General features: G+C 28.6%; 2 protein-coding genes across 2 annotated transcripts in view; one reads left to right on the top strand and one right to left on the bottom strand.

Annotated features, from left to right (window-relative positions):
* The first annotated feature begins 345 nt into the window (after window positions 1-345).
* LOC149056574 (uncharacterized) lies at window positions 346-1911 on the top strand. Its single transcript, XM_089223063.1, has 3 exons — window positions 346-464; window positions 605-746; window positions 1858-1911. The coding sequence occupies exons 1-3, from the start codon at window positions 346-348 to the stop codon at window positions 1909-1911; spliced, it is 315 nt and encodes a 104-aa protein (XP_089079189.1).
* Window positions 1912-5057: 3146 nt separating this feature from the next.
* Window positions 5058-21343, bottom strand: part of LOC107170287 (glycine receptor subunit alpha-2-like) — a 244227-nt gene continuing 227941 nt past the window's right edge. The window contains exons 7-10 of the mRNA XM_089223061.1: window positions 14880-15071; window positions 14693-14761; window positions 12511-12680; window positions 5058-11236 (exon numbers count right to left, since the gene is read on the bottom strand). Coding sequence (XP_089079187.1) covers window positions 11081-11236; window positions 12511-12680; window positions 14693-14761; window positions 14880-15071 — 587 coding nt within the window. The 3' untranslated portion in view covers window positions 5058-11080. The remainder of the gene's footprint in view (window positions 11237-12510; window positions 12681-14692; window positions 14762-14879; window positions 15072-21343) is intronic.

Below are 21343 nucleotides of genomic sequence, written 5' to 3'. Positions count from 1 at the left end.
AAAATATTAAAATCATTAATTATAATTATCATTACTTTAATGAATTATAACCATAATTAATATTCATAGTATCCCTATTTTGTATGTATGTCCATTTAGTTATTGAGCTATAAAAATGTTTGGCTTTATACTCACGACAATAATAAATACCTAGGTAGGTAGGTATCTAGCTACTATCTATAACAGCATTTAATATTTTTATTTAAAACTTATTTAGTTAAGTAGAACAGTCATAATTATAAATTCATTAAATTCATCTTTTAAGGATATAGAGTAGGTACGGATAATGGATGTGCATTTTATTAACATTTCAATTTATTATATAAGGATTGTGTAAACCTCAAGATGTTTTGTTGTGGAGTATGTAAAGCTGCATTTACCGGAATATACAAAGAATCTGTATTCACAACTCCATGTGGTCATTTATTCCATGCTGAGTGTCTTAGAATGTGTTTCAAAAAGCAGTAGGCATCTATATTAATTTTATCTATAGCATTGTAGCATTGTCTAGTATAGTAATATTATTTTATTATTTTTGTTCGACTTTTTTTAGTACCAAATTGTTCATCACTTATAAATTATAATTTAATGACATTGTTTCAAGGTTTTTGAACCAGGATGATACACTTAAATCCCTGTTTTGTTCATTACATGTTGATACAACCAAAATTATTAAGTTACATTTCCAAATATATGCAAATTGGAAAGATACCGCTACTGCTTTAAAAAACCAGCCTATAATAATTGTATATTTATATCTTTGTATTATTAATTGATATTACATTTTTAAAATAAAACCCTATACCTACTTAAATAGATACCTTTGATTTTGATTTAATTTTTCTTGTACGCTTAAAGTGGTAACATATTTCAGGGGGACTAATGTCTTCATATAAATGTAAGCATTCTATCTATCATTTTATGTGGGTGAAAGTTGTTATGTATAATGTATATATGTAATGTATAAACAGTGATTGTGTAAGCAAACTCATCCCACTTTTAACCTTGAATAATGTTAAAATTTATATTTTTCATGCAAAATTTATTTTTTTTTTTTTATTAAGAAAGACAATTTACGATCTGTACACAGTAATTACAATAAGCAAATAAGATAAAAAAACAGAATAAAGTAGCATGAATGACGTGATGAGGAAGAAACCCTGCATGTAAAATTTGAACTACAAATAATACTAAATTTTTAAAGGGGACACTTTTTAACTGTTATCAGAGGTTAGGGGACTGAATCTCCCAGGTTCTCCTTTTAACCCCAGCTTATACACCATTCTATTAATGTCCATGAAATTTATAAAAAGGAGAATGTTGCTATTGTTCATTTAACAGTTTTCTATTTTTGTATGCGTTTTGTAAATATTATTGAGTTCATTGGATTTTTTTCATGACTTATAGAATAATAGTTAATAGTATTGCAATTTGTAACATAAGAATAATCTAGTTATATGTTAAATAAGTCTAAAGGTTGAAATTCTTATTTTAAAGGATTCAGATTAGGAAATGTTGTTAAATTTTTAAAATAAAAAATAAGTAAATAGACAATAGTTACAAAGATTGAAAAACATGAGTAAATCATGTAATAATACTTGGGTTAACATTAAAAAATACATATACTAAAACGCAAATTTAGAATTTTTAAAAAATGAGAATAATTGAAATGTATAATGGATCATAACTTTAAAAATACTCAATAATCTATAGTCTATAGCTATAATATGCTGATCAATTATAAAATAAAAAAATACAACTGAAACAGTAATAGTTATATACTTTAGGTAGATATTTAATGAAATATTTTGTAAAATTATTAAAATTGTTACAATATTATTATTTTTTTTAATTCAGGCCAATACAAGTGTCATTAATTTGGATAAATCATTAATGAACAACTCGGTATAATGATGGCAAATTGTACAGATTAAAACAATTCAAACCTTGATATTGATCTGGAAAATTCTGAAGTAAGCTTAACGCACAAATTTTTGGTATAATATAGTGTAAGCCACATTTTCTACACTTTACGATTATAAAAACTTAATTTAATTATATAAAATGTTTAGATATAGGCATATGATTTTTAACCTTTTAAGTGTACCACCACATTTTAAATAATATTTTACCAATAACTCAATTTTGAAAAATTATCAAGTAAGTTGTCCACTCTAAGTACTATTTTATGTAGAGTTAAATATAGTGAAGTTCAACTTGTAGGTAACTTGTTATCAACATTTTGTTACTTACTTATTAAGCATACGGAACACAACACTTGAGAACATTGATGATTTAGTGTCTTTTAATTTAAACACTAATAACTTAGGTATTATTAATAAAGACTTAGGTTGAAGTATTTTAAAAATATATATATTTATGTATTGTGATATTCAAATTAAAATAATTATCAATTTTATTTTAGTTAAATGTTAATTAATAGGTTAGGTAAGGTCTTTTAATGCATATTTTATATAAAAAATGTATTAATCATTTTATTTTTTTTACCTACAAATTTATTTGAGTACTAAGAATTATTGTCTCAAAAAATTATATACCAATCATTATTTTTTGTTCTATTTAGGTGCATATGTATATTTTTTTTTATTGCTATACACATACTCGTAGAGGCTCAAATAGCGTAATATATAATATTATGTCATAAATCAAAAGTCATAGCATTATTTTAATTTTTGAAGGATTAATTTAATTTAATTTATGATACTGAAAACATGCAAATGGGTATTCAAAATATGGAAAAATTATTTACATTGTTTTTAAACTTTGTACAACACTTAGCTGCATATTGTGTGATTAAATTGTAATCAAATATTTTATTTCATTTTTGATAATATTTCTAATAATATATTACATTAACCTTTTTTAAACAAATTCTTTGTTTTATTAATACAATGATTGATGACATAACAAGTTGCATTAAAAATATTTTTGACTGTTCTTGCTTAAAAATTGGCTAAGACCAGCCTGAATATTACATGTTAACCTCTAAAATATTTTTCCACAGACCTTTTAAATTAAATTTTGGACAAAATTATAGTTGTTTAAACTAACTACAAAGAACAATGATTATAGCTATTTTTTGTAGGTTAAAAATATCCAAGAACAATAATTAATGTCCTGTATTAAAATATATAAGTCAGAATAACCAATGAGTTGGACAATATGTATAAATATCCATTTAATTCTAGAGAATATTATTAATAAAAATTACATTATTTTTTATTAGGTAAATTATTCACTTATAAATCAAATTTTAAAATCTATCACTGTTTTTGATTCACCCCGAAAGTTAAAAAATGTTCGAAATAATTGCTTTTAATCTTTTGAATTATTGACTGTTTCAATTTAATTTGTATCTAATTGAGATTTTTATCTACGTTTCATACTTTATATTATCTTTACTTTTTGTCCTAAAGGGCATTAATATTTGTTGTAAATTTTCTTCTTTACATTAAATTATTATTATTATTATACAAACATATAACATGGTTATAAAGTTAAAATAACACTTCAATTTAACTTAATTATAGTATTAGTTATAGGTATTTATAAGTTTATAATATGTAATTTATTTTGTTGATCTACACAGAAATGTATCTTAATTGCCTATGTATTGCGCCGGACAAGTCGGCAGTCGAGTAATGTCATACATATCTATTATCATTATCATAACAAATCGGGCAATCCGCTGAAGTTGACGCTCCGTTAATGGTTAAAGAGACACTGAAGATACCCAGAGGTTTGTCCGAACTCACGGAACCTGCTGCACCCGCTGTCCAACCTTAACCATCGCTACCACAGAAGACATATAAACATGCTCCCAAGATATTGGTATTTGGGTAGAAAAAAGCTTTCCAACGATTCCTCTCGGTTCACCGTAGAAAAAATGTAAAACTGTGTAAACCAATTTCCACGGAAATCCTGAAGTTCGTTGTCCTAATTCACTGGCTGGCGAGAGGAAAATGAAAAACCCTGTTTCGCCCGAATAAGTGATGTGTTCACAAATTGGCTGATATTGGACACAAGAAGAAAAAATATATTGTACGTAAACGTTTATAAAAATATTTATGCATATAAATATAGTCGTAGCAGATAATAATTAATGTAACTTTTTCAAAAATTTGACATTGAAATAATTCCAACAACGCAGACAAAAATATGAAGTATAATAATTATCACGTTATTTATTCGTTTTCAAAACAATTCTAAATAACGCATGCCATACAATATTTTTGAATAAGACACTCAAGAAATCTTAACCTAACCTAACCATTTACTATATTAGAATTCTTCTATCGAATCAAAACAGTGTTAACAATAGATTTGTATACCATTATGCGAGTTAAATGAACTTATCAGATCACTTAGGTCACAGATGGTTACACACGACACATCATGACGTGTACTATATTAGATTAATGAAAAAAATATATAAAAACCAAACAATTTATGTCCAGTAAAAATACGTGTTCCTCGTCAGTAAATATTTTTAGACCTTTAGATAATTCATATGGTCTTATTTTTATGTGTTTTTAAATCACATATTATTTGATAATATAGTAAATAATAATTTAATATCATAAAACACCATTGCAGAGAGTCGTATACAAAATTGATAAGCTTACATTGGTTGACTAAAAATATGTAATTACTAATTGACTAATCATTTTGAAGGAACCATTACACGTCACTATATCGATGCATTAAATGTTAAGAGATAGCTTATGCTGTCTGGATTAATACATTAGGTAATTCTTCAATCAACCAGTCGAAGATATTTCGATTGTAAAATATTAGAATGTTAATAAAATAATAATAAATAATGTTAGAGGACACGGCATAACGATTTTGAGATTTTTTTATTAATTAAAATTTTATAGGTATTTGCAAAAACAAATGAACGAGAATTGAGCAAGTGGCGAGTGAGCAGGCAAAATGTGGAGTAAAAATATATTTGTTTAGGATCTAGTAGAAACAACAACATGAAATGGTTTTCACTGAAAAGTAAGTATCTTTATAATAATATTTACAACGCATATTTATTATATATATAATATAAAGGTAATATTGATATAATATAATAAATTCAATAATATTTAGGCAATAAAATAGATTTTAATTTAACACATAATATAGAATAACAGAAAATAATTAGATAATACTTTATTATATAATATATATTTTTAAACCGTTTAGATGCACAATGTCATAAATAACTAACTACGGTATTAAATTTAGCACATAATAAATTAGACGGCAAATAACCATCCGTACCATTCAAATATTATAATAATTTATAAAATAGGGCGTATCACTAAGATCTCGATTATTTTACACTGAAATCACATACTTTAAACACGGAGAATTCCGAACGTGATACACCCGGCACGGTGTATACAAAGTGATTTTTTAACAGAAAATGATCTCATTTTATTAGTTCGTTTTTAAGATTTTGAAAAAAATCTTTTATTTCATACTATTATTTCGTTTACAAGTTAACTCATTTCTTTTTATATCGTCGAACCTCATTTAAATTTTTAATACATCGAGATGAACACTTGTTTTTGTGAGAATAGGACAATAACATTTAGATATATCTACAAACATGATGGGATTTTGGAACCAACAATTTACTTTCGTTTAAAAGCTTATGACAAATTATAAACTAAGGGATTTCGCAGCTCGTAATTTATAAACATCAACTAAAAATTTTAAAAATCACTTATTCCGTTTTTTGAACATGCAATAAAAAAAATTACACAACATATTTTGCAAGATAAAACGAGTTGATTACGTAGAAAAAAATCACTTTGTATAATCATATATTAAATGTATGCATTAAATTTAAAAGTTATAATATATTACATGTACAATATTTTTATTATAAGGTTCACGAAAATTCTGGGTTGGAACGGTTTTATAACTTGGACCCGGCTGATACGACGAGCATGCGGATCGCTTACAGCAAGTGTCTACAGATATCGTATTAATAATAAACAACGATAATTATATAATATTAATATGTACCTCGGTCAGACACGTTCTGCAGCTGTCCACCACCGACAACGGTGACAACAGCGTGCCGAACTCGTCTCCTCCAATATTTTCTAGTGCGGCTTGCTCGTTAAATTTGTTCGTCACGAGAGAGCTCAGATTTAGGACCGAATCGGATTCGGCCATGCGAATAAGGAACACTTTCAAATTACACATCGATGGTGGTATACTAAGACTATATCTGTATAAACTAGACAACCACAAGATTACTTATCTAAATACTGTAGGTATAACATACCACCACAGGTGTAATCTTGAGGGTACAAAGGGGGGAGGAGGAGACAGAAGCTCCCTCAGATATTTAACTGAGTGAGCAATAATGTTATCTTATTGATTTTTAGTTATACCACAGACTGTCCCCATCCCTCCACCAATAATTTATCCCAGATTACGCTTATACACACCACTAAAATCAAAATTCATAATATTTTACCTATTGAACTTAATTATATTATGAACTAATAATTATACACTCCGTGCAGCGGTGGTCTTATATAGCCGGATTCCGTCCATCGCGAGAGTAGGTCAAACCGTAGTATTTTATTGAAACAAAATAATGTAGAGCGATTATATTATTTATATAGTTATATTGGACCACATGATAAAATATATGTATTATATTATAATAATATAGGTATGCTTATAAATGAAAATATTTAAAAAAAACGATTAAACTCTTATTGACATTTATACTTATTTTTATACATAAAAAACAACAGGTTTAAAGTTAAAATTATCCCTCCCCTCTCACCGCTGTGAATATTATACTAATATACTGTTGAATATAGTTTAATATATATAGTGTATTCTATAGATTCATGAATTTAAATTTTGGAGCGGTCTGATTTTTTAGTAAAAATCATATCAATTAGTCGTTTGCAGACCACGGATTGAGTTATATGTCGTAATATACCGGGTGATTCTTTAATCATTGAACACTCATTATTTCAAAAAGTATCAATGTTTTTGAAAATATTTTTTTACAGAGTTTCATGTTAAAAAAACAACATTTTTATTAAAAAATTATGTTTTTAAATATTTTTTATCCTTATAATTTTTAAGTTTTTTACTTTTTTGAATGACAACATAGAGTTTTAATATCATATTCCAAAGCAGAATATTTTTCTAATTATTTTGATACGTAAAAATCGAATTTTGGATGAGTAGTTTATGAGTTATAAGTATTTAAAATTTATACAAGCGGAGTAGTGGACAAACATTTTGCGGGGTAACCCCGTACTACTCCACTCCTCCAATCTAAACTTAAAATACTTATAACTCATAAACTACTCGTCCAAAATTCAATTTTTACGTATCAAAATAATTAGAAAAATATTCTGCTTTGGAATATGATATTAAAACTCTATGTTGTCATTCAAAAAAGTAAAAAACTTAAAAAATGATAAGGATAAAAAATATTTAAAAATATAATTTTTTAATAAAAACGTTGGTTTTTTAACCACTTGAAACTATGTAAAAAAATATTTTGAAAAAAGTAAAATACTTTTTTAAATAATGAGTGTTCAATGATATAATCACCCTGTATTATAAACCAACACTAAAAAATAGGTAAATGTATTGAAAAATAATGAACCATTGTGTTGAGTACACATAAAGGATGTATTATAAATTTGTGACATAAAATAGGTAAATAAGGATAACTCTTATTTGTAATACCTATGTACAGGTATAATACTGGTTTATCTTAATTGTTATTAAACATGTACAGGTATAAGTCATACTAAAAATTAGCTTAAAAATACTTGAATGGTTAGAAAAAATCACGACGGGCGTTGAAATTTAAGAATCTTGGACTATATTGTGATAATAATGCGTAGGTTTCAAAGAAAATTATACCTGTAAAATAATGAATAAAATATAATATAACATTATAATGACATTTTTTTTTGCTTGCAGCTAATCGGTTCAAAACGAAGTTCTATTAGCGATAAAATATATGATTTATATAACGAAATAACGTACTATAAACTTAATACAATTTATTAAATGCATCTACATAATTTTATTTTGTTTTTTTTGGGCTGATTTTGGATATTTTTATTTTTTAATACCTTTTTACGGCTTAAACTATTTTTATTATACGAAGGAATAAAAATATATACGAAATATTTTTTGTTCTTCAATTTTTAGATCAAAATAAAATCGAACTTTATCAGTTGACGTAGGACATAGTTTTTTCAATTATAAATAAATTATATGTAGTGTCTAACTATTGACAAGGATTTGTTTTTGAAAACTTAAAAAAATTTTATTTTTCAATGAAACTCAGTGATAGATAGGATAGGTATAGGTAAACATATTATTATTTTATTTATTTTTATAAGCTACCCAGAAAAGGCTATAAAGTGTACAGATTAACCATTGAAAAGAAAAATAACAACAACATTATACTAGTGTAAACATAATCTTAATTTTAAAAACAGATTTTATCGTTCTTTTTATTAAGGATTTTAGTTTTATAGCCATATTTTAAATAGTTATTTAATGATTCAAAATATAAACTCTAATCATATTATATTCAACATAATATAATATCGCTTAAATAATTTCAATCCATGAGTGAGATGGGGAGTGGGGCTAGGCCTCAAACATAATTTTTATTTAAAGATTTCAAACAAAAAAACCGTAATAAAATATGTGTTGTCGAGTAACTTAGTATATTATTTTTATTGTTAATAAATAAGTGTAATTTTATTATTTACAGTGAAACGTATTAATGATGGATGCGAAATGTTGAAAATGTAATTTATTGTTTGTAATAAGACTTTTTTTCTGGTTTAAAAATTACCGGATGTAATAGAATTTATGTAGGAGGACGGACATACATGAGATGAATTTTCATGTGATACTGCGCAAATTAAAACGCGTAACGAACGAATGACAAGGATTGAAGTGGGTACTATAATTTTCGGGGTTTTCGGACCGAGTTATTATTATTCGACAAAGATGTAAAGATACAAACCACGATGATCTCGAATTACCATAAACATAATCTCATTATTAGTGCGGTGTAAACGTATTCGGTTTGTATAGTAATTTTGTACACGGGCGCGTAAATACAGAGCGATTCTTTTAACATCACTGCACAGTAATTTTATGTTTTTTTTTTCAAGACTTCAAAATGTCTGAGCAAGAGCATATTTTCAAAAACATAAACGTTCACCGAGAAAACCACTGTGAGGTGATAATAGTACCACCTAGATGCTAAATACCTATTATATAGTGGGATACACCTGGAACTGTACTGTATTATACGGGAATAAAAACAAGAGAAAGATAACAAAAGAAGACGAAAATCACGAACGGTAGTACTTTTATGCGTTTAAGCAGTATAATGCAGGGGATGGTCCGCAGATTATGTTTTCTCGGTGTATAGCATGTATAATATTATATACAGGACAATTAATCAAGCACGCTCACCGACATTTTTTCTTTTAAAGATGCATTTATTCAATTTAAAATTTTCGGAATTTCGAAGTATGCGTATTGCATATGCTTATGGACCGCCATATTTTTAAATGTTATGAAATGTTGTTGAGTAGATGATTATTTTGGAAATATTTAGATACCAGTCTATAAATTCTAACCAATAATTTTTGAGTTATTACAATTAAGAACGATTACGGATAATAGTCCCCTCCATACAATTTATAACATATTATTTAATAATTTAATGTAGTCTAGCGAGTATATTAGAATCGTACCATTTAAACAAATTGTATAAAATGTTAATAGATTCATTTAAATACATATGATTAATAATTAAAATCACCATAAACACTTCCTATTTATTCTTCAAACCTATTATGTACCCATCTAATTTTTTTCTTTAAACAATAATATACTCGAATAATTTAAATTTCTATACTAGGTACTATAGTTAACAGATTTTCGGTTATACACGATAATAATCGATTATACATCAACATTAAAAAAAAAAAATCATCTGCTTAACATTTTACAGTTTAAAGGATTAGTTCACATTTGGTAAAAATAATTATGAGTTCACGACGCTCCTCTAAATCTATAAAGCATTTGAAAATATTGTCTTTATAACAACAACTTTACTAGGAATACTTACTGGAAAACGTACAAAATCGTAATTTGAACAAAAATATGACTAGAATCGATCAACCGATCTGAATAATCGAAGAGCCCGTCATTGTTTGTATGAGTATATTATTATGACGCATAATAATATTTGTACGCGCGTGCGAATCGCGGAGTAGGTCGTGTGGGTAGTTGTGATACTGTGTGCCGGAGAGGGTTGGTTTACGGAGAACGTCTGTTGTGTTTGCCGAGACGGACAAAAAAAATAAATAGAATTTAAACATATTATTATTATGGAAAAACAATAGTATGGAAGTGAGACGTACGGACCAGGCCGGACGTCGACGTCATAATGTTATTCGTGACGACATAACGCGGAATCTTCTATGTCATTCTGTCGCCGCCACCGCCGCCGATGTGACGATGAATTGTGTCGCATACAGCAGAAATATCGGCCAGATGTCAAGGTATGTCATCTATATAATAACAATATACTGTGGTAGATGATATATCATCATCATCACACCGTAGCGAAATATTTTATCGACATGTTGCGCGGCACGTATATAATATATAAGTATCCTGCACCTGCAGTTGCTGCAACAGTGAAGTTATAGTGCGTGCGTAGTAGACACGACGTGCAGTGTGTTTGTATATTTCATTTTTCGCTGAGATTTTGTAAAGGGAAAACAATACACACGCGCGCGGAGAGGGCTGCGACGATCATATTTTTTTTTATAATTATTGTTATTATTATTATTATTATTATTACGAGGGTGTATAACGGAGTCGTTATAATACGCGGATGGTGATTGTGGTGTAATATTATTATATAGGCGAGCGCGTGTTGTCCGTTGGTCGTAGATTTCAGTCCTTTATATAGGCGATGCTGTTGCTGTGACGGCGGCGGCGACGCGGGGACGGTGTTTTCTTTTTAGTTTTGCAAATAATACGGCCAATATAGCGCGTTGAACGCTATGAACGCGACCGGAAACAGCAGTCTGGAGTATTCGTCGATTTTTCTCGCCAGCACAGTGTTGGTTTCCGCGGCCGTTGAATACGCGCACTCTTGTTGTAAGATTTTTTTGACCTGTCCAACAGAACACACACCACGAGAATCAGACATCATAGTATAAGGATATTAATATATATATATATATAGGTACACGTTATTAAAAATATCGTAATATGTATTATTATATATATAGGTGTGGAGCATCGGTGTTCCCTGAAATTTTTCTAGGGGGGGGGGAAGTTAATTTAACCAATAGATGAAGATTTTTTAATACATTTTAAAAGTAATCTGCTATGTTAACTAAATTGGCACATGTTACAGATAAGGCTTTGGAAAATAAATTTAAAATTCTATACTTTTTGTGTAACTCCTCCACCCTCAGGAATGCCAATGGTGTGGCGAGTAAAACCGTCGGATCGACCTGTAAGGTGCAGTCGCAGGAGCGGGAGTGGATGAGAAACGATGCTCGCGGACACCAGCATAGACCAGTTGCGCCTTAGATTACATTTTAATACCAATGAGGGTAGGTACACCAATTGCGCTGCTTATAGTTTAGGTGTGTCTATATCGTATATTAGCATTAGGTATATTACCTATAAACAGGGTTCGGATTTTATGGCACTATGAATAGTCAAATATGCACCTTAAATATTTTAAATAAACGCTATATAATATAATATGCCTCTGGAAAATAGCAAAAATGAAAATTTATTCTGTTCATAATTCAATTTAAAAAAAAAACCTCAAAATCTTCATAATATGAAAGATATTATATCCTGAATTCACCTCTTTTCAACAGATTTAACCGGCTACAGACATATTAAAATGATGTATCGATGTTTGAAGGTCTCTTATCTGCAACTTCGGTGAGAAGCTGTGATTTTAAACGTATTGGTGCAAGGGTACAACAGTTATGAACAACGATCGTATTGTAAAAAAATTTTCACCTTAGAAAATTTTTAATAAATTGCGGACAGCTTTTTTCGTTACAGTGTATACGGGCCTGTTGTTTAGAAATTGACGCATTTCGATGCGATGAAATACCATTTTTTCATACCATGTATAGTATACCTATAATAAAATTTATTAAAAGTAAGCACTTAAATATAAATCCAAAACCCGGCGATATACGAGTGACTTAGAAAGTACAAAGAAATTTACTGTTATAGAAATAAAAGTACGTTAAGAAAATAATGTGTGTGTTTTCAGTGAACGAGATTTATATTGTAATAGTACTGTGGTAGGAAGCGCAAAATGCACTGCCCCTCAGATCACATCGACCATTTTAATGATACATTGATATACGTTTAACGTGTTTGTTCAACAACTGTTTGTTGAACTGTCATTACCACGCTGACTGGTATGACTGGCGACGAGGGTCGATTTTCATCGTATGGTTTTGTGCCTGCGGTGCCACCATTCACCGGTTCCGTTAGTATGTTTCTTAATATGTCTGGTCTCAGTTTTCTCCACATGTAGTTGACCACCGTGAATTCTAGCAGCGCGCAAAACACGAAGGCTGTAAGCATATAAACAATTCATAAAATAGCAATGATATAAAAGTTCTAGGGGCGAGGCGTGACCGTGTGGGTAGTATAAAATATTTCGATATGTGATGAAATATTTCACAAAAACGTGAAACATTGAAATTTGTTCTAATACAAATATTAGTAATGATTATTTATCAATAACCTAATCAAAGAAAACCATTAATATAATGAGTAGTTAGAAATTGTTTTTCGTAATATTATAAAATTTTGAAGGTGAGTTATGACAATATTATAAATGTAAAACTAAAGCTGATTAAAAAAAAAATTATTTTATGTATTTAAAATATTTCATGAAATGTTTCACAATTTTAAATTTCAAGAAATTTTCAGACACTGGCAGGTTACAACCTAGGTAGGCGTAAAATGAATGCATTATAGATATTAAGTTAAAAAATATTTAATGATAATATATTAAATTATATATTGGTAGGTATAAATTATACAAAAAGAACACCACGACTCCATCTGTATAGATGTCTTCAACTCATAACTCATGAGTGAGTAGAAATTGATAAATTTACACTAATATTCAGTTCATGTTCAGCTTCGTAAGTTTAATTATAATATCATTTAGTAAATCTACCTATTATCAAACCTAAATTGTAACGAAATTGTTGTCTGCATTGTTACTAGTATGTTTTCGAAATTATTACAATAGGTATTCACAGTTTAATGATATTCATAACCAGGGCCGGCATAACATATAGGCGCAGCAGTAGTAGTTTTCGGCTCCCAGGGTGTTAAACTTTTTTTTATGTTCAAATTAATATACATATTGTAAGTATTTTGTTCCTCTATGTTTAATCGAGTTGTCGAGGTATTGAACGATGTTATATTTTTATACATGAAATGCTTGTTAACAGGTATCAAATATTGCTCTAGGTTGGCTCTGCTAATGACTGGATTCAAAATTAAGCTATCGGAAAAAAAAACCGTCCACAAAATAAATAAAATAAAATGATAAGTATATAGAAGTTTGATAATAGGTGATAAACGCGAACTGCTGAATGTAAATATTTTACAATGTTGGTCATGCGGAGACAGCAAATTCGGGTGTGGCATCCTCGAGGGACAATTACAACAAAGGTGATGAATATCAGAAGAATGTAATTCTCTTTGTGAGGAGTAAGTTAATATTTGGCCAGTAATATAGTTACGAAATAATGCGGAATATTTTTCTTGTATAATTTATTATTAATATTCATAAAATCAATAATTGATTGTACTAGATTTCGAGCTCAGCATATTATTATTATATTAATTTTAAAAAAAAAAGATACATTGTAATAGGAACGAACAAACCTTTGAATAGCACTTGGTTAAACAATTGTAGGTAAATATTATTAATGTGCGTAGGTGATGGTATTCGTTTTTACACACTGCAGTTAAACTGTATATTGTACGAGACGTCGAGCTCAGCATATTATTATAGGCAATTTTATATACGGATTACGGATACTCAAATATAAAAATAATAGGTACATAATATAGTCATATAATAATAGAAATATAGTCACAGCAGGTCAGTCGACTAAAAATATAACAATAATATTATAGTATACATATTTTGTTGGGTATAGTGTAATATGATAGATATTAAATAATTTTATAATTAAATTAAAACTAAGCTATGTTGTCATTCAAAAAAGTAAAAACTTAAAAAATTATAAGGATAAAATGGTAAAAGTGTAAAACGGTATATAAGTGTTCACACTTATATTTATTCATATTTCTGGCTTTTTTTCCGTGGGCTTTTTTTCCATGGGCTTTTTTCCGCCTACCATTATTATTAAATAATGGTAGGCGGATAAATTAATATAATTATTAATTTAAAAAGAACATTAATTCAAATACACACGAACAAACCTTCGAATAGCATATTTTGGTCAATCAATTTTTAATACTTTTAATGTCTATATAGGTAGGATGGTACCTGCAGTGTTTACACACTGTCAAACTGTGTTGTATACTTGTATCGTACCTGTGCAAGTGCCCATCCACACGTCTATGGCCTTGACGTAGCTGACTTGCGGCAGACCACTTTGGATACCTGTGTAAAGACACGCATGAAACGTCGAAAAGATTAGAAAAACTGATATTATTTATTGGCATCGAAAAAAATGCATTCGAATAATAATATGATATTATTGAAGTGTACCACAACGTACCCGAAGACTGCGAACCGACGGCGAGTAGCGTAGTCACTCCCAATGTGGTCCGGCCAGGTACCGAGTCAACGTCCATCCAAAACGACACCCAGGAGATTACCACGATCAGCATGGTGGGCAGATAACTCTGGACCAGATGGAAACCCACGCTTCGGCTCAGGTAGAACTGCGCTACCAAGCAACTGTAATTGCCTGGAAAATATAGATATTTTTTTTCTTTATAATAAGATGCATATAGCTCGTGTGATTTAATATACTATATACAAATATTATCCATATTGATTACAGGTTGATACCAATTTCATCCTATAATAATATTAATAATTATTATTTCTGGAATAGGAAAATATATTTACAAATACATATTATAGATATAGATTGTTCTATACTATTTAAATATGAGTGCCCTGTGTACATTTTCTTTTTCAAATCGAAATTACCATTTTTTCTGTAAATTTGCCAACCAGATGAATTTCTTTTCGAAATAGAGATACTTGCTTAAATTTAAATTTTAACGCGTAGTTTTGGATACTCATTTAACTTATGCAGATAGGTTCGCGATGATAATAATTTTAAATAAATTGGTAGATTTAATTTATTGAAAGATAATAATAATCCACTAACTGATCTGTAAAAGTTGGCTGAGTGCAATAATTAGTACTAGATTTGTTGAATACAATGGTATATCTATTTTATATTTTTGTAAAATCATAATATTATAAAGACAATAAATTATCTTTAGTCCATCATTTTTAATATACTGCAAAACTAATAATTCAAACTTTGATACATAACTGTATCTTAAAAAATAATTATCCGCTTAACAATATTAAAAACAAATGTTGCTAATTTAGAACAAAATAAGTTCATAACACCGCTGGACACTTTTTAAAATATAGTATACGAAATCTAAGTATTTGTTGTAGACACACATACAAATTTAAAAAACCAAAATTCGTAAAAATTCATCATTAAAGGAAAAAATGTGTATGATCATATATTAGATGATAATATTTTAGCCGCGAAGCTTACCCGTATTATTATTTATGTTTGGAATAATCTATATCTACGTCAATTTTTGACCTCAACCGTAGTCTTACAAATCGTTATTAAACGCCACACTACACTACTAGGTAGGTACCTACTCTGCAGTGAATATTTTATTTTTATACTCTACACTTCTACAGTGTATTAAGGCTTCTACAAAATCTCATATGTAATATCGATCCGCATTATAAAGTTAAAAAAAAAAAAATAAACATAAAAGATAATATTATATGAATAGGTAACAGTGCGGTATACCGTGGTATCAGTGTATAGCATAATATATATATATATATTATAATAATAATATAGGTAAGAAGAATTATGATCGGTGCGTTCGTCTTACAATACATTTCTTGATCGATAACAATAAAATAAACGGCGCATACATAAATAGATAGCAGGGCTTTTGGTCTGAATTACGATTATAATCTTGTGGCCTTAAAATGTCGAATTATTATTACAAAACGAAGACCGATCTTAAGTTTTTTCCGAGTTTTAGTATGAACCATATAATTTACAATAAGTCGAAATCCGTTATAAGGTATGAGCGTAGGTTACGTAAGCGGCTTAATCCTATGACCTATGACTAATAAAACTACAACACTCAAGTATACATATTATGTTTTGTACATAATGATTCACCAATCATGCTTATCCCCCCCCCCTCATTGGACATTTTAATAATGAATTTATTACAATTTGGGTTTTGAATTTTTTTGAGTACGATTAAAATCTATATTTTCAAATTCTTAGATTTTAGATTCTGAGCAGAGCGATGAATGTATTGATTTTACCATGATGTGTGTTTTTTTTTTGTGTCTGTCATCACGTTTTGGAGCAGTAAAAATGCTTTAATTTTTGACTTCAGTACCTCATTCGATCAGAAAGTGAATCTAGTTGGTACTTTGGGGGGTCAAAAGTAAAAAATCTTAATACTTTTCTAAATAATCGAGAAAAACAAACTAAAAATTAAGGGAAAAACGGGAAATTTTACGCACACTCATTTTTCGACAAAATCGATTTTGGTTTTTGATGTAACTTTAAAACGAATGACCATAGATACATGCAATTTTCACCGAATGTTTATATAAGTATATTCTATCCACCATGCAATTTTCAAAAAATTTTGACTTAAGTTGAACTATTCATAGGCATTTGAAATTTTCGATCATTATTAGTTTTTTTTAAAATTAATATCGATAAAAATTTATTTGTCAGGCAGAAAAGCTAGAAAATTTTATACAAGGCTCTTAACATATTTTTACAATAGCATTTGAAAAATAAAATAAATTCATAGTCACAATTTTTTTTTTAAGCATTCAAAGTTTGAATTATGACAAAATACGTAAAAATCACGAAAATTCACAAATTATTTTAAGCTAGAACTTCATAAAAAATTTTCTTTTTAAATCTAAGATTTAAAAATTTAATACAAGATTCCTTACAAGTTTTTCAATCTTTATCACAAATAAAAAGTCCACCGGAGATTCAAATTAAATTTTTATGAGCATTTAAAATTTAAATTTTTACAACATTGGATTTTCACTTTTAGCGATTTCCTTATTTTGGTGTAACTTTAAAACTAACGACCGCAGATACTTTAAATTTTGACTGAATGTCTATACAGACATTTTATATATTTGATAAAATTTTCAAAACATTTAGATTTGTTTTGAGCTGTTTACTGACATTTTAATTTTTCATCTTTTTAGTTTTTTTTTCTATAAATATCGATAAAAATTTATTTGTTCGGTAGAAAAGCTTGCAAATTTAATACAAGGCTTCTAACACATTGTAAAAATATCAGTTAAAAAATATTAAAAATACGTAGTCACGATTTTTTTTTATAAGCATTTAAAGTTCAAATTTTGACTAAATACGTAAAAATTACGGTAATGTTCAAATTATCTTAGATAGAAAGTTTTTCTTTTTAATTCTAAGATTTGAAAATTTAATACAAGGCGCCTAACATATTTTTACAATAGTAGTTGAAAAATAAAAGAAATGCGTAGTCACAATTTTTTTTTACAAGCATTCAAAGTTTGAATTTTGACAACATATGTAAAAATCACGAAAATTCGCAAATTATTTAAAACTAGAAATTCATAAAAAAATTTCTTTTTAAATCTAAGATTTGAAAATTTTTAATAATCTATAATATATCCTAGACAGATAAACCGTCTTCGCTCAGAATCGTTTTTCGTATACAATGATATAATATCAATTATCATTGGATTCAAATGTAATTCCATCCATTACAGTAACCCCTTGTAACCTACTGTACAGCAGAGCGACATCCACGACTAACCCGCCTTTTTTAAATTAAAGAGGACATATTCCCATTTTACCCAAATATATAATCTATATAGTATAGGTATTACAACTTTAGAATGTATCATCAAAATGTTCAATGAAAAATACACTTCCTTAACATTTTACAGTAAAAACGGACGTTTCTCAATTATTGTAAACAGGAAGTTTGTAATACCTCGCAGGGCGCTATAATAAAATGGTACAAAAATTTTAAAACTTGGTCTTTATAAGTAGGTATACGCTTAAAAATCAATCAATTCAAAATTAGAATAAATACATTTTGAAAAAAAAATACGGAGACTACTACGCTGAGCATGCTCGATGAATCTCATTGTGTATTATACGCACTTGCAACGGCTTCATTTAGTTTTTTTTTCAGTTTTTTGTCTTCAGCTCTCCGACGTCAGAAAAGGAATTCACGTGAGATTGATTAATTGCTGGACGCCAGATTGTGTAACTAGACGTATATTACAGCCAACCAACTATGGTAAGTGCGTCGCCTAACTCAAGTGGATTCTGCAGCAGTACGGTGCTAATTTTATATCGGAGAGCATTTGCGTAGTAATATATTATGACGCCTGCAACGTGACATACCGTTATAATTGTAGCTGTACGTTAAACCGAAGATTATTTCGTTTCCCCACGGAAATCTTAATTTTATCCATAAACGAAAGTGCTTGTTTTATATATTCTACAACACTTTTCATTAATAATGTTTCTAAAACGTCGCACTAAGCCATCTGACTGTGGATGTTTTATATTCTACTCGCGATGGATAGTAAAAAATGCCATAAGCTGGATATGGTAGAGACGATAATATAATCAGAAAATAAAAATCGCGTTCTTAGATTTTGCAGAGCGGAGCAAAGAGTGGTATTGATTATACCACCATGTGTGGTTTTTGTTTGTTTATTTTCGTGCCCGGAGACACATTTTCGACAGTAAAGATCAAAAGCTCTGAGAGAGGAGTCTGGTTTTGAATTTTTGTCAAGATTACAATATTAAAATGATTGGCGTTAGGTGAATTCGGTTATCAAAAAGTTGGACCATCTTCGCTCAGAACCGTTTTTCATCATATATTCAACAATTTATCATTTTTCTCAACACATCCATAACAGTACAATCAGTGCAATCAGTGCAAACTCAATGACGATGAGGTACACTCGATAAATACTGTACATCAAAGCGGTAACCGCCTTTTTTCTCCTTGAAATCTATACGAAATCCATGACGATCGATTGTTTAATTAAGGAGAAAATAAGTATACTTTAAATAAGCAATTCAGCTCATTCATTTGTTATTATTTTCAGGAGTGAGGTATATCATACTCAGATAAGATTTAAGGTTAGTCGTTAGTGCTCATACAGTCAAACATACCAACAGGATCTCTACCGGGTTAACGATTTATTTTTTTACTCACAAATTGCCGCTTGAGAGTAGGAACACAACGTATTTGTGTTATACCTTATGAAAACACAATTGTACGAGTATATACACATAAACTGGGCGATTATTTCAACAGTAAGCACTCTTATCTCCAACTCGAAAAGTATAAACATTTAAGAAAATATTTATTTTACATCGTTTAGAGTCAGTATTTACTATTTTTGAAATAAGTTTTGGTTGTTATCAGTTTGGTTATTAAGATTCATTTTGTTTAATACATCATATGGGTTTTTATTATATGTTCTGACTTGAATATTATTTTTCGATGTGTTTTAAAGTTATAATATATGCAGAGTTGATTTTACAGCATTATCCGAGAAACCAACCACTTAAAATGTTGTTCTACTAACTTCGTAGTTAATTCTTCAAAATCTTATCACTTGACTACCTACAATAGTTCGAAATTCATTTTTTGTACTTATAAATATTAAATCCATACTATTTAAACAAATATTTCCAAAATGTTTTATATTTTTTATATTTTTTGAGATAGTTAGCGTTTACCTGTTAATCATAAAGTATAATATAATAATTTAAAATAGTATATTTTATATTTTTAATTCAAATTCAATAATTTAACATTTAAAACACCAATATTGCAAGCATGTAAAAAAAAGGCACAATTAGTAGGTACTAAAACAAGCAACAGACCTGTTTTTATAATGCATTATTATGATTTGAGTTATTTTGTTTGTATTGAATTCATGAACCACCCTCTTGAAACTTTTTCCACCCTTACAATTATTTATTTATTTTTATTATTATTTGTAGTACTTAACAGTATAATGCTGTTATTGTTCAAATGAACCCTTTTTTTTTAATTATTAAAATTCGTTTTAATTGAAAACGTGTACCTAAAACCGACCAAATCATCAATTTTTATTTTTTCCTTTCCCATGCATATTGTGTTTATTTATTTTAACGATGTTGACAATGTAAAAAAAAACCATGTAAATCATTTCATATAAAACATTTCTCGATCACTTAAAAAGGTAATTTAGAATTATTATGAATACGGTTTTTTTTATATGTATACGATAGTTGTTATCATGTGTTGGATGTGGATGGGTAATTAATGAATAATAATTATACAATTATATCCAATGGTTTATTATTTATTGGAAGATAAATAATTTCAAAAAATTATTAAAGTTACTTGGGGTTTTCCGGAAAATCATAATACGCTGAATATTGTTACGTTTTAGTATTATATTATTATTATATTTATAGAGTATATAGACCGATTGAATTAGATGGTTGCGAAGTGGGATATTGTTGAAATAGTCAGTTTTTACACTCTCTAAACTTCATTCATATCAAATGCAAATATCATGGCAGATACCGATGCTATACTAGTGGTATAACCCACATTAGAATGAATAAGATGGTATTTTGTTCAAATGAATTAAGAAATATAAACAAAATACATGGTGGCATTGATATTACACCCATTTGAAATTCAAAAGTTCACCTTGTTGGCGTACTGTTCCGATAATCATAAAGAAAGGAACGTTTTTAAGAACGATAATAAAAAATACTGTTATAATTTTTATGAGGGCAACAAAAAAAAAACACGATTAAAGTCAGAAATTTCATAAGTAACCGTGGGTTTTTTGTAGTTAATAAATCATGCTGACGCACATGCGGTATGCAATATT

The sequence above is a fragment of the Diuraphis noxia genome, unplaced genomic scaffold (genome assembly GCF_037042655.1).
Source record: "Diuraphis noxia isolate RWA-SAM2 unplaced genomic scaffold, SU_Dnox_SAM2 contig0003, whole genome shotgun sequence".
Taxonomy (NCBI): domain Eukaryota; kingdom Metazoa; phylum Arthropoda; class Insecta; order Hemiptera; family Aphididae; genus Diuraphis; species Diuraphis noxia.
Note: the sequence above shows the minus strand (reverse complement) of the source record. Positions and strands in the feature narration are given on the sequence as shown.

Bases quoted from the DNA above. Each gene is read 5' to 3' on its own strand.
- LOC149056574 (XM_089223063.1), top strand. From the start codon at position 346: ATGTTTTGTTGTGGAGTATGTAAAGCTGCATTTACCGGAATATACAAA. The intron at 465-604 runs GTAGGCATCTAT...CATTGTTTCAAG, and splicing joins AGAATGTGTTTCAAAAAGCA to GTTTTTGAACCAGGATGATA. The intron at 747-1,857 runs GTATATTTATAT...TTTTTAATTCAG, and splicing joins AAAACCAGCCTATAATAATT to GCCAATACAAGTGTCATTAA.